Source organism: Diplotaxodon limnothrissa, linkage group LG7, assembly GCF_057381915.1.
Source record: "Diplotaxodon limnothrissa isolate DT_005_m linkage group LG7, D_limnothrissa_male_GT1.1, whole genome shotgun sequence".
NCBI lineage: Eukaryota > Metazoa > Chordata > Actinopteri > Cichliformes > Cichlidae > Diplotaxodon > Diplotaxodon limnothrissa.
In genome coordinates, this window is record NC_140602.1 from 15,046,673 (window position 1) to 15,064,226 (window position 17,554).

General features: G+C 38.0%; 2 protein-coding genes across 2 annotated transcripts in view; both read right to left on the reverse strand.

Moving 5' to 3' along the window:
• The window catches only part of LOC146627999 (mucin-5AC-like), a 30,594-nt gene extending 14,985 nt beyond the window's left edge, over positions 1-15,609 (reverse strand). Inside the window, exons 1-21 of the mRNA XM_085359411.1 lie at positions 15,537-15,609; positions 14,524-14,649; positions 14,023-14,140; positions 13,806-13,944; positions 13,578-13,682; positions 13,418-13,487; positions 13,177-13,314; positions 12,930-13,094; positions 12,760-12,854; positions 12,530-12,656; positions 12,188-12,446; positions 9,786-9,835; positions 9,568-9,668; positions 9,313-9,464; positions 8,948-9,086; positions 8,767-8,871; positions 7,983-8,162; positions 7,654-7,893; positions 7,408-7,564; positions 7,130-7,258; positions 1,264-1,332 (exon numbers count right to left, since the gene is read on the reverse strand). Of these exons, the coding sequence (XP_085215537.1) occupies positions 1,264-1,332; positions 7,130-7,258; positions 7,408-7,564; positions 7,654-7,893; positions 7,983-8,162; positions 8,767-8,871; positions 8,948-9,086; positions 9,313-9,464; positions 9,568-9,668; positions 9,786-9,835; positions 12,188-12,446; positions 12,530-12,656; positions 12,760-12,854; positions 12,930-13,094; positions 13,177-13,314; positions 13,418-13,487; positions 13,578-13,682; positions 13,806-13,944; positions 14,023-14,140; positions 14,524-14,649; positions 15,537-15,609 (2,737 nt within the window). The remainder of the gene's footprint in view (positions 1-1,263; positions 1,333-7,129; positions 7,259-7,407; positions 7,565-7,653; positions 7,894-7,982; positions 8,163-8,766; positions 8,872-8,947; positions 9,087-9,312; positions 9,465-9,567; positions 9,669-9,785; positions 9,836-12,187; positions 12,447-12,529; positions 12,657-12,759; positions 12,855-12,929; positions 13,095-13,176; positions 13,315-13,417; positions 13,488-13,577; positions 13,683-13,805; positions 13,945-14,022; positions 14,141-14,523; positions 14,650-15,536) is intronic.
• A 22-nt stretch (positions 15,610-15,631) lies between these two features.
• LOC146628000 (mucin-2-like) lies at positions 15,632-17,380 on the reverse strand. The gene is made up of 6 exons (XM_085359419.1): positions 17,317-17,380; positions 16,726-16,987; positions 16,503-16,617; positions 16,029-16,113; positions 15,835-15,947; positions 15,632-15,637 (listed from the first exon to the last, which is right to left on the reverse strand). The coding sequence occupies exons 1-6, from the start codon at positions 17,378-17,380 to the stop codon at positions 15,632-15,634; spliced, it is 645 nt and encodes a 214-aa protein (XP_085215545.1).
• Positions 17,381-17,554: the final 174 nt, after the last annotated feature.

Here is a 17,554-nt window from a genome sequence, read left to right on the forward strand (position 1 = left end):
TTGTTGTTGTGGGCGGTGTTCCTGTGGTTGTTGTTGTGGGAGGTGAGCCTGTAGTTGTTGTTGTGGATACAGTGGTTGTTGTGGTAGGCTCACAAGTATAATGGCAACATAAAGCTCGTATTTCATAGTCATTACATTTTGGAGGAAAACCTTGGTCTTTGTTATGACAGATAAGTCCATCTTGTTGGTCACATACTAAAGTTTGACCTAAGTCTTCTAGCGACATATCTGGGAAATCTTTAGCTCTGCATTGTATCTTCAGTGGTTTTGTGCACACACTCAGGTCCAGATCAGTAATGTTAGCGATGGATTCATAATCTCCACCATCTGGAGTACTAGTGGGATAATTCTTATTACTCCAGGATGACCATGTACACTCGTAGTCATTGCAAGGTGTTGTAGTGGTTGTTTCTGTGGTTGTTGTTGTGGGAGGTGAAAATGTAGTTGTTGTTGTGGGAGATGTTCCTGTTGTGGTTGTTGTGGGCGGTGTTCCAGTTGTGGTTGTTGTGGGAGGTGTTCCTGTCATTGTTGTTGTGGGAGGTGAAAATGTAGTTGTTGTTGTTGGAGGTGAAAATGTAGTTGTTGTTGTGGGCGGTGTTCCTGTGGTTGTTGTTGTGGGAGGCGAGCCTGTAGTTGTTGTTGTGGATACAGTGGTTGTTGTGGTAGGCTCACAAGTATAACGGCAACATAAAGCTCGTATTTCATAGTCATTACATTTTGGAGGAAAACCTTGGTCTTTGTTATGACAGATAAGTCCATCTTGTTGGTCACATACTAAAGTTTGACCTAAGTCTTCCAGCGACATATCTGGGAAATCTTTAGCTCTGCATTGTATCTTCAGCGGTTTTTTGCACACACTCAGGTCCAGATCAGTAATGTTAGCGATGGATTCATAATCTCCACCATCTGGAGTACTAGTGGGATAATTCTTATTACTCCAGGATGACCATGTACACTCGTAGTCATTGCAAGGTGTTGTAGTGGTTGTTTCTGTGGTTGTTGTTGTGGGAGGTGTTCCTGTGGTTGTTGTTGTGGGAGGTGAAAATGTAGTTGTTGTTGTGGGAGGTGTTCCTGTTGTGGTTGTTGTGGGCGTTGTTCCAGTGGTTGTTGTTGTGGGACGTGTTCCCGTGGTGGTTGTTGTGGGAGGCGATCCTGTCGTTGTTGTTGTAGGCGGTGAAATTGTAGTTGTTGTTGTGGGAGGTGAAAATGTAGTTGTTGTTGTGGGAGGTGTTCCTGTTGTGGTTGTTATGGGTGTTGTTCCACATATATCAACACATTTCATGGTTTCTTCTTCCAAATAAGGCCTTTCAGGTGGGCAAGTTGGATAGCAGCCTTAAGAATTGAGAAATCACTGTAAATTTTCAAACCTCACACAAAATAGGTGCATGCATGAAATCTAGCCTAACTATTTTGAACAACTCTGAGAAGTGGAAATAAAACAATAGGTAACGCCACAGTACAAAGTATTATGCTTTTCACAGTGGATTCCCATGCTGTGACTGCTCTGAACACAATTAAAAAAAAAAATCCTTATTCTTTCTTCCTTACTCTCTGAATTGCATGCTGGGAGTGTGGTAGTGGAGCATGTGGTGAGTCTCACTGAGAGATTGAGGACTTGCTTCTAACTTTACTTTTCTACCTGTTGTGTGTGTTTGTGTGTGTGTGTGTTTTACTGGGTATTATATTTAGAATTGATTGTTTGCTTAGAGTTTAAGTGAGTGTTACTGATTTTCTTTTGAGTGTGCAATACCAGTGTTTCGGCCAGTTGGCGTACAAGTTGCCGAAATGGACTTCACTAAACTTATGAGATAACATGGTTTTAAGATCGAGGAGTGTAGTCTGGTGTTGGGTGAAATTTTGGGCCAAAGCAGCATTAAATCTGCTGCTCAGACAAATAGCGCAGTGGTGATCTTTGTTGACAGTATGGAGAAGGCAAAATGTAATTTAAAAGTGTAAATTGGTGAATTATATTTTTTTTGTCAGTTTCTCCTTTAAGCATGCCAGCTAAGTCCATATTGCAACATTCCTCTGTTTATCAGCAATAAATCTCTGGTGAAAGAATTGTCTCTGCATGGAAAAATTATCTCAGATCAGAAAGCTGTCATCAAGTTTCAAATCAGCGCTGTGAAAGCATGTTGTTTCACACGGGCAACAGGTTCTTATGAGTATTAATAAAAGGGATGAGGACCTTAATCTAGTGTTTAGGGTGCGAGTGGATCTTTGTGGATTTGGTAATAATATCCATGCAACTTTGGGAGCTTTCGTGTGTTTTAGTTGTGGTAAAGTTGGACATTTAGTTTGAGTGTGTCCTGGAAAAAACTCAAAGTCAAACAGTGATGTATACACAGGACAATCAGGAGAATAACACAAGTGTAGTAAAAGCAGAGTTAACAGAAGCCTCAAGAAAGGAAAATGACTACAAATGGAACCGTGGATACAGAAGCCAGTCAAACGCTGATAAAAGATTCCTTTAAAGTTTCTGTCAAAAAGAAATTAATAGAGAGTATAGTTAGCTCTCAAATTGAAAATGAAGTCACAGATAAAATAGAGATGGAAAGCTCAGGAAACAATCTGGCAGAACATAATAGCAGAGATGGGCAGTAAGTAGTTACTGTAATCCGATTACTTTTTTCAAGTAACGAGTTAAGTAAGGGATTACTATTGCAAAAACGGTAATTAGATTACCGTTACTTTCGCGTAGGAACGCTGCGTTACTGCATTACTAAAACCGTGATTTTTTTTGCGAGAATGTCTCATGACAGTGACGTAAGCGAGTGTGACGTTCTTGACAACAGCTGTCTGCAGATCAACAGTGGATAATATATCGAGTGCGGGAGAGAGTATGAGCGTGCAGCGTTTAAAGCGTGGAAGTACTGACCTTACTTTAAGTTTGATTCCATAAAAAGTGACAAAAACATTAGTGTCCGTTGTGCGTGGGAAGAAAACTTCTTTTTACAGCGAAAATAACCCCCTAAACTTCCAAGCAAGCACCGAGTAGCTACGACGTAATGGGAAACTCACAGAGAAACTCGCGGATTCTTCCACTGACCACCGCGGCACACCTGCACCAGGGTAAACCTCCGCCTACCCTACTCCTGCTTTACAGGTGAAAATAGAGCAAAAGGACCGCTGAGTCTTTGATTTTATTTATTTTCTGCTGTGTTTTACTTGCATCTATTTGAAAGACTGAGTGTAAACACACACAAAAAAAATATTTTATGTGCTGGAATGTGCAGAAAATAGGTTTAAATATTAAACAAATTTCTTTCAGCCAGAGAATGGTGCATATAATAAAATTTTTGCTTGATGCATAAAGTTAAAAGATTAAAACTAATAAACTCGGCAGCTCGTGTGCTGACGAAGACCAGAGGGCGGGCCCACATTACACCGGTTTTAGAATCGCTGCATTGGCTCCCCGTGTGTTTCAGGATCGATTTTAAAGTTCTTTTATTGGTTTTTAAATGTCTTAATGGTCTTGGGCCTTCTTATCTCTCAGATCTGCTTTTACCATATGAACCCTCGCAGACCCTGAGGTCCTCTGGTACTGGCCTTTTGATTGTCCCTAAAGTCAGGACACATACTCACGGAGAGGCAGCTTTTCAGTGGTATGGTCCTCGTCTGTGGAACAGCCTGCCGGAGGAGCTCAGGGCCGCAGAGAACGTACATGTTTTTAAGAACAGGCTCAAGACCCACCTTTTTAATTTAGCTTTCACCTAACGTTTATTTATTTTATGCTTATTTATTCTATCCTGTTATTTTATTATTAATTTAGGCTCTACCTAATATTTATTGATTTTATTCTTATTCATTTTTTTAATCTTCTTACTCTATTTATATTTATATTGTATCCCTTTCTTATTTATTTGATCATTTTACTCTGTATATAGCCTATTGTGTTATATCTCCAGTGTTTCCTCGGAGGGGGCTCTCTGCACCGGGGCTGTGATCGACCGTGGCTGCTGGGTCTCTGGGGGTCCTCTCAGCCTGGCTGGGGGGCTCCTTTGCCTCCCTCCTGCTGTGTGCCCAGCCTGGAGGCTGCGGTCTGTGACCGGCTCCCGGTGCAGACGGCTCCCTGTTATAGTGTTTCCTCACTTGGCTCATGTGAACCCAGCCCAATTTTTACTCTTTAAGTGTGCGCGTGTGTGTGTGGGGGGGGGGGGGGGGGGATATGTGTGTATTCACATCATTTATGTTAATGAGAGTGCGGGGAGTGAATTGGAGGGTGGCGTGGGCTGCTTTTAACTATGTGAAGCACTTTGTGCTACATTTTTTGTATGAAAAGTGCTTTATAAATAAAGATTCATTGAAAACAAGTTTTAAAAAGGGACCTTTCCATTTGATTACATTCTGTATGATGGATTATGTAGAAAAAGTAGAATTGGGCTGAAAGATCTATCACTTTATCACCTATTCAGGTTGTAAATCGTGAAACTGAAGTAACTAAGTAACTAAGTAATTAATTACTTTTGAAAATAAGTAATCAGTAAAGTAATGGGATTACTTTTTTGGGGAAGTAATCAGTAATTAGTTACTGATTACTTTTTTCAAGTAACTTGACCAACACTGCATAATAGTGATATAGACTAAGAGGATGAAGATAAAGAGGAAGGCTGGACTGCAGATAGTCTGGCCAGTTCAACCATTAAATCTGTAAATGGTGTGCAAAATGTTAAATATTTTCATTTAAACAGAGCTAGTGATGGAATGGCACTCCTTAATTTTTTTTTTTTACCAGATTCCAATTAATTTCATCAGGTGATAAAGGGCAGATTAATAGTGGTGAAGGCAAAGTATGAGTGTTTTAAAATTGTATTTTTTGAATATGTATGCTCTGAATACAGGGCCAGAGAGAATTTTTTATTTTTATTTTTTTACAGAAGCTTGAAGATATCTTATGCAACTGCCAGCCAGATGAGTTTCTTTATTTGGCTGGAGAGTTTAGCTGTATAGAAAATAATCAGTTGGACAGGAATCATTTAGAACCTCATTTGTGCACTTAAACATTTCTAAAGTGTTTGACAGAAGCACAGTCTTTAGTTGATGTAGGGAAGGATATGTACAATCAAGAAAGACAATATACATGGGCCAGGAGTAGAGAACATTTTTGTCTGCAGCTAGATTAGACAGCTATTTTTTTTTCTGGAGAGTGTATACATGTAGAAAATATGATTTTATGTCTTTAATGCAGTGATGGGATTGGAGAAAAACTGAAATCAAAGAATTTTGTCAACAGTATACTGTCAATGTCTCTTCGGCCAAATATATGAGAGAACTGGAGATTGACATAGTGGAGCTACAGGTGTCTGCAGATTTCACAGGAGCTCAAGGTTGGTTTGAGAACCTCAAGTCTCTCCCTGATGGACATACAAGTTTTTCTTTTCATTGGAAAACCCCCCAAAAGGACAGATCAAGTTCATGCATGGTTTGAAATCATCTGCTGGAGATCTTATAACAGCAGATAGTGACATCATTGAAGCACAGTGGATCTTTACTCAGATCTTTATAGCTTTTAAAAGACTTTTAATAACTTCTGGACTAGTCAATCCAGAGTTTCTGAGGAGTTCAACAAGGAGCTGGGGGAGCCTCTAACATTAAAAGAAGTTTATACTGCTTTACAAAGTATGCCAGTAAGGCACAATAAAGCTTTTTGGTCTGACCTTTGTGATGATATCATGGAGGTTGTTGAGAAGGGCTTCGCTGAAGTTTTTTTTGCCTCAGAGCTACACGAGAGCTGTTCTAACATTCTTACCAAAGAAAGGTGATCTCCACTATATTAAGGACTGGTGGCCTGTCTCTTTATTGTGCACTGATTATAATGTGCACTGTCAAAAGTGCTGGCAAACAGACCAAAGAAGGTGATGAATCATGTTGTCCACTGAACACAAACCTACGGCGTGCCAGGCAGGTCTATTGTTGATAATGTGTCACTAGTCAAAGATATTTTGGAGGTCTCAAGCTCATTGTGATGTCATATTGTTGGGGTCCCAAAACTTCCATGTGGTTTGAAATGGAAAAGAGGATGTTTGAAGTATCTGGGTGTGTAACTGGGACATGAAGACACACTAAACAAGAATTGAGGGGAAGTTAGGGAAGTGGAGATGGTTGTTACCGCAGATGTCATATAAAGGTAGGGTGCCTATTATAAATATATTATAAACTAAGTTTGTTTTTTATTGTGGCATAGATTAACTTGTTTAGAGCCCACTTCCTTATTATTAAATAAATTCAGTCTTTGATGATCAAGTTTTTTTGGGATAACTGACATTGGATATCCCAGGCTGTGCTTTTTTTGCACAAAGAAAAAGGTGGACAAGGACTAGTTCACCTAGAGAGCAGAACTGCAGCTTTCAGAATGCAGATAATTCAGAAATACCTGATGGGAAGGGAAGAACATGTTTTCAGGAAACCAGTAACTAGTGCTTTGTAAGAGGAATGGGATAGTTGGGAATGGATAATTTTATGAAATTGTAATTTGATCTCATCTTCTTATTAAATGCCAATGTTTTATAACAGCCTTTTTCAAGCTTGGACCATTTTCAAATGGTCATTTTACTGGTTAAATATTAAAGCTGAATTTCTGTTTTATTAATTGGTGGATCATTTGACAGATTTTTTCTCTCAGTTGTGTTTTAATAATGTGGTCTGTTCTTTTGTCGATGGTCAATATTATTTCAACCATGTGTTTTTTGACTGCTTTTTTATTTTGTTAAAAAAAAACTTGTGATGTCCTCGTATTTATTTATTAAGAAATAAATGTGTGGTTAAAATCCAATCGTTCTTTCTTTCAATTCAGTTAAATTCTATTTAATTTCAACAGTTGCCTCGAGGTGTTTTAATTTGAAAAGTATTGTAAAGTAAAGACTGTACAATAATAGGTCAATAATAATATCATGATGTCAGTGAGAGCAGCAGCCCCCGTCACCAGTTTCTGAAGTATTTTGTCAGTAAATTAGCTAAAAGGTAGATATAGGACACCAATACAGCTGGTTTCAAACAGTCGTTGAACATGGGGGCACATTTACACTACATTATCTACTTTACTTAGAAGGAGGAGACATGGTCAGTGATGCCTGGCTGTATAATTATGAACCTACAAATGCATGTACTTTCCTTTTCTTACAATGCATACCTTCTAATGCGGGAAGTTGATTGTAGCATATTCCAGAGGGATTTCTGCATGTCTTCATGCATGATCTTCCACAAGGCTTATAGTGCCATTCACACTGTCCATCAGGGTTGTAATAATCACAGAATACAGCTAATAAAACAAAAGTAATAAATCATAAATAACAATGAACTCGATTTTACATTAAACCTTATTTGTAAACTTAGCTCATGCTGACAGTTATTATTATACTTTGCATTTTATATGTATCTTGTCACAGAAAAATAAAAAAAAACGCTCACGGCAGATGGTGGGAGTTCTCCATTTCACGCACACTCCTGCCTCATTACAGGCTGCTGCATAAGCTGCTACAGCTGAACAGAAACATTCACAATCTCCTCCTGAATTACAGGCACACGTGTCTCTCACACAGGCATCAAAATATTGTTGGGGATCCACCTTTTTGGAATAAGTAATTGTAAATGTAAGTAAAGAGTGACTTTGGTCCATTATAGCCTAAACGTTTACTTACATTCATAAACACTTACCTTTGAATAGCAGGCCTCAAATACTGCACTCTTGATAATGCTGCAGTGCTTCACTGCCCATGCCTGTCTGTGTGAGTACAGTGTACATGCATCCTTTGGAGTTTGTGCACTTGAGCAGCTAGGTGACACTTGCCAGCTGTTTCCGAATATAAGGGGATCAACCACAACTTCTTTATTTCTGGTAGTGAAATCATTCTTGATATTTCCATCAAAATTTCCACACAGACCGCAGACTTTGCCCTAAGAAAAGAACAAGTTTGTTTATATCTCTCTATCTCTCTCTCTATCTATATATGTGTATGTGTGTATGTGTGTGTGTGCTCACAGACCTTGAATGTAGATCTGAGTTTTATCATGAGGGTTGTCTTTTTATCCCAAATGACAATAAGGCCATTCTTCGCTTCAATGACGAGATATAAACCCAAAGTGTGGACTTGATAGGGTATTTCTTCCCCACTGTTTTTTTTTAAAACTTTGATATGTTCATCTGAGAGACGAATTTCACTGTTCTGTTAAAAACAAAACATGCTAATTGGGAATTGTGAAAAACGATGTGACCATTTAGGAACATTAATACGTATGGATTTGCAACAATTGTAGACCAGATTACAGTACCCAGCAAAAGGTTAATATTTAATTTTTTGCCATGCTTAATTTTCAAAAATAGAACAGGGCTCATGTTGAAACACACAGTCCAACTCACTATATTAACGACAACACTGTGTACCCTGTTTCTTTTTCAAAAAACCCATTTTCTCATATAGTGATAATAATAATGAGGTAATAGCATAGCATAGCATAGCATCTTTATTTATGACGCACTTTACATCCAACAATGTTGACCAAAGTGCTACAAATATAAAACAGAGAGGAAACAGTTTAAATTACATATAAAATATCTTAAAATTAAAAATAATATAATTAATAAGAAACATATTAAGAGACATCAACAAGTCCTGCTATGCTAAAAGCCAAGGTAAATAAATATGTTTTAAGACGTGATTTAAAAACAGATAAGGAAGGTGCCTGTAATGCATAATTATTAATTATTAAGGTATCTATCTTTTTAAAAAAAACAACTTGTAAATGCAATTTCTGTTCATATTTACATACCCCTAAATAGAGCGTGATGTCAAAGGAGCAGACGCTTTCAGCATTTTCGCAGGGGATGCTCTCAGTCAGTACCTGAAAGGTGCCGTTCTCACCTCCACAGGAATCCTGCAGGATTCTCATGTCAGTATCACAGGACTGATTTTAACAGGTCATAAAGATTAAACGTAAGTGCAGACTGTACCTGGGTGAAGATGTAGCTACAGCCTCCACTAAAGGCAAATCTTGATTCATCAAAAGTGATGTAATTCCCTGCTCCATAAATGGTACAGGTTCCACCACAGTCTTGACCTGTACATTCCCATATGCTGCTTTTGCATGTGCTTAGATTTGAAAAGGGAAGTTAAATCTTGTTAAATAACTATTCCCAAAGCCCCCCCCCCCAAAAAAAAGTTTCAGTGATGTGAAAAACATGCTTGGGGACACCAGAGTTTGAGTATTATTTAGTGTGTTTTTAAAATATACTCTTTATTTAAACAGAGTTGATGGATGAGTAAATAACAGGAAATTGTTAGAAAAAACCCCAAGAAGAACAAAAAAAGCCCTCACCATGTATTGCAGTCTACTTTAACAGATTGTCCATGTTTATAGTATTGTCCATTATATGGGCAGGGGCAGTCCTCCTGCTTTACACAGCCTCCATTATTATCTGATAGCAGGCCATCAGGACATACACATCCTGAGATACAATCTGTGCTGATCTGTTCAGGATAACAGAGACATATTTCATCAATATGCTTAATAACTGATTATGCTGTTGTAATGTCCATGTGTGGCAGTTATGAATCAGCTTCTCAGTCTTACACATTGTTTGTTCAGTGTCTGGCAGCTTTTTTGGCACTCAGATCCCTTTTCTCCCGGCTTTGCATTTGAGCAGTTGAGGAAAACCATTGGGCTTGTGCATGCTGAGAACAATGACAGTGTCTTTAAAGGGACACAACTGTATGGTTGTATTTACTTATACTTTGCTTTTCAGTAGAAATAACCATTTAATGAACAGTAATTAAGTACTTTGTACCTACTTTGAATCACTTGTTTTCCTGAACAGGTTAATTCTCCACCATAGCAAGAGCTGAAACATAAATGAAGATAGGCAAGACAAAGAAAAGAGATGCATTGTATCAGTTCAATGAAATAACAAGGTATCAATTGCAGCTGTGTGTATTCAGGTTAAACATTCCTGGGACAACTTCACTTGGTGATACTTGGGCATGTCACAAGCTGAACCACATCAGTGAAGCAATAAAGTTCTTTGATATAATGAAACTTGAATTTGCCAGAATCTTAACTTCTTTGCACATTTGCATAGGCCCTGAGAGTTAAGTGAGTCCACTTGCTGAATGAAATGAGTTATTTGTTTTGTAACAGGGTTAAAAAACAAAGAAGCCAAACACGCATGCCCTGCCCCTGCCTAAAAATAGCTATCAAGTAAAACTACCAAAGTGAAAGCAATTTCTCTTTCATTTCATCTCAAACAATGTTCTTTTTTAACTTTTCTTATTTATTTGCACTCGTCCTTTAAATTACTGCCATCTTTTGTTGACAAGTGTGTCTAGCATGCTTGTTTTGATTCACATTGGACTGTGTGGCATGTCTCCATTTTCTGAGTGTGTCCATGTCCACTTCACAGTGGCTTCAGTTTGTTACTTAATGTATAATTTGCCAATAATACAGTTTTATTTTACATCTCACAATAATATCAATAATTATCAAGCTGGACTATTTGACAAGAATATTTGAAATGGTGCACAATGGTGTTTTTAGGACCCCCAAGGCTAACTACTGTAAAGCAAAAAACGTAATTTTATTTATTGTATTTAATTGACTTTGCTTCACCCTATCAAAACCCACACATTTGCATTGCTATGGCCCAATGTCAACTTGAAACGATGTTACATCCAACTGGATTCAATGGTTACTAGCAATGTTCCTTCTAAGAGTGTGTGTAATCGCACACTGCTGGCACGGTCTCCGCACACAGAAAATCTGTGTTGCGCACCAAAAAAATCTAACCTGAATTGGAATTAAAACAATTTATTCTGTTTTGTAGTGTGAGTCAGTAAGTGGCTGCTCCAGCCAATGATGTGAGCAAAAACAAAACTAACCCCGCCCCATCCTTTCCTATTGGTGGACAAATGTACCATGTTGACCAATCTAAAAATGTTGGCAGCATGACATTTAGATGTTTAGGAAGGGGGGAAGTTTTAGGAGTGACGGCAGGGTTTGGAGATGTGAGAGATTTACGATGTTTCGTGTGTTTGGAGTCTGAAGTTAATGTGTTGTGTAGTTAGTGTGTAGTGTAGTCACTAGTTTTGTTGTGTGTGTCAGAACAATGAGGCGACTGCTGAATGTTGCAGGTGTTACAGGAGTGATACATCTCCTGTTGCCAGGTCTGCAGGCTTGTGATGTTCACCTTTATCTCATAGTGGACAAAAATTATTTTTTGGAGTGGCACAAATACTTTGTGTGGCATCAAATTTGATGCAGAACAGTTGATTGTTCTGTAAGTAGTTTGAAATGTTTTTTTTTTTTTTTAAACGCCTTGGCTGCATTTTTAGGTAAATAGCTGCAAAAAATTTAGTTGTTTGCAAAACTCATTTTTTTGAAGAACTATATAATTAATTGCCCAACATTGGTCATCATATACTGTATTTTACAGACAGAGAGTTACAAGACTCTCTCCCAGACCACAGACTCATACTCATAATACAGTCAGAGCTTTATTTAAAAAATAATAATAAAAAATTGTGTTTTCAAAATTGGAGTTCAAGTTATTTTTACTTCCAATAGTGTTAACATACTACACAGGTCTTGAACAAGATTTATTTTTTAAATTTTCATTGTAAGTGGATTAAAGCAGTTAATTAAAAGTAGTCCAACATAAATGTAAATGCTGTAATTTGATTATTTTAATAAACCATGTAACTTGGATGGATTCAATGATGTGCACACGTCTAATGTTGCTTATGGTGGTCCAAGGGACCGCTCAGAGAGTTTGTGTGTTTGCTCAGACACATAAAAAATTAGAAGGAACATTGGTTACTAGTACCTGGTTTCAGAGTATCAAATATCTTGCCCCATGAAAAATGGACATGGGAAAAAAGTTCCAGACAAAAAATAGAAATGTAACAAGTTTACAGTTTTTGTCTCATATATTGGCCACAATTTCACTCCACTTTAGGCAGACTTTTGTAGGGCAAAGTACAACCAATCAATCGCATACTCTTCTACAAGTATAAAGGCACCAAAAAAACATCTTGGCAAGCACAAGTGCAGTACTTCACAGCATACTAAATTATTGGTGTTTTCTCTTCCCTTGTTCTTATCTACTTTATGTTAACCATCAAACATCATCAAAACATAAAATAAATAAATAACTAAATTAATGAATTAATAAAAATACAGAATATATGGAAAAACATACCAAGTCTGTCCATTACTGAGTGTAGTAACCTGCCCGGGATGCACCACTGTGTCTCCAGCGTAACAGGAACATTGTGAGGGTAACACACACTCGTTCTTCTCATTTAGATAAGTTCCTTCAGCACAGCCACAGCCATCAAGCTCAGTAAAATCAACCCCACATGTTAAATCTGACTGACTAAGAGAGCGACAGGTGCGACCACAGCTTGTCATTTTGTAGTCATACACAAAAGTAGGTGGGCAGTCATTTGTGTATTTCTCTGTTGGAAGAAAAAAGGACCCTTTACAGTTTAAACAGAGACAGATATGATTTATTGTAGTAGATAATTTCATTTAAACTTACGGCATGTGTTGTTCCTCCATCCAGTCAATAATACACCTTCAATAGCACATGCATGAACATAGGCGGACAAAGCAGCACACAAGCAATCCTCACTTTTTTCACAGGCACAGGTGTCATAAATACAATTCTGCGAAGAGAAACAGCAAAAAGCTTAATCATCAGTTAAAGCTAATAAATAATTAAAATAAAAACATACACTTGATTACAAAAAAGAAGAAATCCCTGCTTACAAGTTGATACTTTACTGGGTGTACCACAGGATGGCACGGTGAAAAAACACCTTTTGGGTCTGACAGCTGGGAGCACCAGTGTTTGGCATATTCCTCTACAGAAAGAAACAGGTTTACTTAAAAAGTGATAAGCCATCAACAAAACATAGAGCATGATGACTGTGACCTACCCTTTTCTGTACTCAAACTACAGGGGTCCCCGAGTATATTTGTCACGTCAGGGCAGTTTGGCTTGGTTTTCCATGTGTTGGCAAATGTCCAAGCTGTATTTTCAATTATACCGGAGGTTGTTTTGAAGTCCTGTGATCCATCGTTATCAAAATCTCCACACAGACCTGGATAAAGATGATCATGGTGTAACATAACAATCTTCACACTTTAAACTTAATCCCAAAACCAATCAAAATCCAAACCCACCGACGAGTTTTCCTTTATTAGATACACTGGCTTTGATGTAGACCTGCATAACAGGTGTGAGCTGAATCTCAACATCAAGCCCGTAGGTGGTTTGCATTACAAGAAAGAATGTAGATGGGTGGAAAATTGTGATATCATCTGTAAAGGGAAATATATTTTATATGTATATATTTTCAAATTAAATGATGAGACTCATTTAAATGTTGAGATTTCATTCACTAAAAGATAAACAAGTGCTCACCCAAAAAGAGAGGAAGCTGAGTGAGCAGTGTGTGGTAAAAGACTCGCCCACTGGCATCAATTTTAACAATCTATAGGACAAAGTATATTACTATATCAGAAAAGCCATCTGAACCATTGGAAAACAAAATAAACTGGATAAAAATATACACATATTTTACCACATGATCTGACAGTAGTAGAGTGATTGAAGCCAGACAAGTTGATTTATCAGATTTTTCACATTTAGCCAAGTCGCCTTGAAGGCTGAAAGTCCCTTTGATTTCCTAAAATTGAAAAGTCAAAAATGCACTTACACATGTAGTTTACATGTATAATACATGTTTGTGAATAATAACAATAAAAATAATATAAAAAACAAAAGAAAGTTATTTTCTGTTTCACCTCACCTTTGTCAGAACATAAGAACACTCTCCGTGAAACATATACGTTTTATCGTCATAGGTGGTGATGTGAGAGCCACCCAGGATGGAACAAACACCAGGGCAGTCTTTAAGATTACAGATCCAGTCACCATTTTTGCAGGTGCTGTTAAACAGAGGTCCGTCAGTTCATCTTCATAAACCAGTGTGAATATAGATATGAAGTTATAAATGATACAGTTACCAGCTCTTGCATGGCCCGGAGTAGGATTGCCCCGGTTGGTATATTTCTTCATTATGCGGGCAGCTGCAGTTGTCAACAGTGATGCACCCAGTATGTGTGACATCATCCAACACAGTCCCTTTGGAAACAGATAGTTTTATGATAATACACAAAATCACCATTAGGTCTGATGGGTATGTCATCGGCACATTTTGAGGCCCCAAATGTTCCTATTTTTTAACATAGATGTCCTCACTTTCCTCACTTTCCCAATGGGCTAAAAAGACCTAAGAAGAAATTTTCTTAGATTTCACTGTGGTAAACGTTGCAACCCAGGATGGCAACATTTGATCAAATATTATCCAATTTAGCTTCACAAATACACTATAGAGTGTCAAAAGGAAAAATAATACATTTAAAGAATAAAAGTGATAACCTAAGAATTATAATAGTGAATACATACTAGCCCCAATTTAAAAAAAGAAAGAAAGAATATTATCCTCTAGAAGCTACAAAACTTACCAAATGGACAGAAACATCCATCAACACAGTGTTCACTACACACTCGGTTTGTGCCCCGGTTTTTGCAAGTGTCCATGCAGGGATTACCACATTCCTTATACTCCAGGTTGAAGGGGCATGATTTTCCTTTTAAGCACACAAAAGTTAGAATTAAAATTAATAAACAAGTAATTGTGATGTTAGCAGTGGCAGTCCTAGCCTGTTTGGCGCCTTGGGCGAACACTTCTTGTCCATTTCCATTGGTTTTAATTTTGTACCCCAGAATGAACACCCATCCCTCAACCCAAGGATCACCACAACATGATCTAACACACCTACACCTTAGTTCACAGATTCACTTTGTCTAGGGTGCATTTATGAGATTTCAGAAATTTTTAAATTGTTATTGATCCCTTTACCTCTAGTCCTAAAGTGTAGATTTATTTTCTTACTCTTCTTATATTTATTGTTTGTTTACTTGCACTGCTGTAACTGGAGCCTCGTCGTCTCGTCTCTCTATATACTGGACTGTATGTAGTGGAGATGGCAATAAAGTTTACTTTGACTTCAGCAGCAAGCAGGCGCACCGAGGGCTCTCGCGCTCACTTTTTGTGTATAGAATTTCGAAAAAACATCGGTGCAAATTATAAGTCTGTATCATAATGTCTGGTGTTTTTGTGTTTGTTGGTTTGTTTTTATTTTGTTTTATTTTGCGAGTTGGTTATTAGATGCTGCTCCAGCCGGTCACAGAATCACCCGCCCTCCCCTCTCTGCACAGCAAGCAGCAGGAAGGGCGCCCTTTCTCCCAGCAAATGGGCAATAGAAAACCAATCGGTGCCTATGCCATTCCCAATAAGCGCTGGCTGACGTCAGGGCAGCATGAGTACGAGCATTTTTTTTTTTTTTGCCGGTGCCCGTGATGCCGCCCCCCACCACGATGCCGCCCCGGGCAACCGCCCGTATCGCCCGTATCTGAAACCGCTACTGGATGTTAGTACAGTGAAAACAACAAATCCCCTTGTTTATGTTCTTACCACAGAAATCTGGGTTCTTCCACTGCCCTGGTGTCCCGCCTGCATGAGCACACTGACGGGAGTACTCTGACATGGTCGCACACACACAAGACGTATCATTGCTGACACAGGAGCACAGATCTTCCTTACAGGCGTCAATGAAGGACTCGGTTTCAATCAGGCCTTGACAACTGTCAAATGCACTTTCAGTCTTCAGTTTCTGGCAGAGATCTTCCTGTTGGTCAAAGATTATTATGCATTTAATATCATGCATTTAAATATATGTAAGATACTTCCAAGCAAAAATAATTTGACATACCGGAACTTCACATGACTCTTTAGCTTTAAAGGACGTGGTCTCACAATTGTCAGACAGACCACTGATTTTCCACTTGTCCCCATATTCTTCAATACAGTAAGAAGCCCCTGTATCTAATAGGAAATTATGTTTTAGCAAGTGTGATCACTGAATTGGATTGTAGTCTTCTTTAAGCTTTAGGATTTAGTTCTTACCTGAATTTGTGAACTCATTATTCAGTTTATTGAAGTCACCACACAGACCACAAGTTTGATTTCTGAATTTTGCATCCAGTTCAACCTTAAAACCATTTCAAAAATTAGATATGAATTAAATGCAAAAATAAAGATGAAATCTATAATTACTATTTGAATAATACAGTGCAGTGAGGAATACTCTGGTAAAGCTGCTTTTTACCTGTGCTAAAGGTAATATTAATTAAAAAACTCAACATTTCTGTAGCAATACACGACACACACAGTGTGTTTAAATCATATAGCACACTTTGGTAGTTATTTGTTCACTATAATATACAGTTTATTTACTATAATCTGCAGTATATAAGATTTATTTGTATCAAGCACAAAATCCACTTAGCTTTCTTTAGTAATTATAATCAGCATAATTTATTTATTATAGATTACTTCAGAAACATTAGTGGCGTCGAACACAGTAGGTAAAAAGCATACCCAGAGGGAGTCTTCTTGATTCCACATTAAGACCAATCCCAGCTTTGCCTGAACTTTAACATAGGATGCAATGCTTTCTACTGAAATGCCACCCCGACTGAAGGGTATTTTAGCACTATAAGGAATAAAAAAAATAATCATCATAGTTAGATTAAATATTAATCGTCTATTAAACCAGTGCATCAGCTGTCAATGAAAAATCACATTTGTAAGACAGACTCACGGTTCATTGTTGATTTTGATGAATCCATTGCCTAATTCCACAACTTCACCATCCAGTTTCATTGTGACTTTCTTTATGGTGGTAACCATATCGGACTCCTGTCGTTGGAGCTCAATGTTGAAACTGTTGTAGTCTGCCTTACACTGGGATGCAAAGATGTAGCTGCAAGTGGATGGAAGCCTGAACAAATTCCCATCAAATGTCTTAAAGTGGTAGTTTCCCCATGTGCTGCAGAACTGGTTGTTGTGAGATGGGCTCACTACTATTTTGAAAGAAAATAAGTCATTACACTAGTGTAATGGTTAATCATTTATTTATTCATTGCGTTATTTTGTCTCTGAAAAAAAAATTACCTGTAATTACTGGAATTTTTCCAGTGTCCTGAACCGTGACTTAAAAAGAAGAAAAAGAAGATAAAAGTTATAACACCTACATATCGTCATTATGTCAGAAGACAAATATGACTTGTACTTGAGTTCTGTTCATCTTAATGTAACACAAAACAGAAGGAAAAAAAAGCTGAAATAATTAAAGTTTCATCTTCACACAGTCATGGATACCACTCTCTTTGTGTTACAATAGACTACATACCAATGGTGGCTGCTGATAGGCCAAGGCAAAGGCTGAGCCATGGTATCACCCATTCTAGCTGCATGCTGGCTGACCTCATGGCTTTGAGCAATCCCTGTCCAGAGAGAGGGAAAGGTGCACCAACTGATACCTCACCGAAAGGGCCGTGTAATATAGTTCATTTGATGTTTGCAGTTTAGGAGGAGCAGAAGATGCATCCTGGGTGTTCACCTTTTTGTCTACATTAAAATCACACCCA

Excerpts from the sequence above, each read along its gene's own strand:
- LOC146628000 (XM_085359419.1), bottom strand. The coding sequence starts at position 17,380 with ATGCAGCTAGAATGGGTGATACCATGGCTCAGCCTTTGCCTTGGCCTA. Across the intron at positions 16,618-16,725 it reads ATCAAAATCAACAATGAACC|TGCTAAAATACCCTTCAGTC; the intron begins GTGAGTCTGTCT and ends TATTCCTTATAG. Across the intron at positions 16,114-16,502 it reads ATCAAGAAGACTCCCTCTGG|GTTGAACTGGATGCAAAATT; the intron begins GTATGCTTTTTA and ends AATGGTTTTAAG.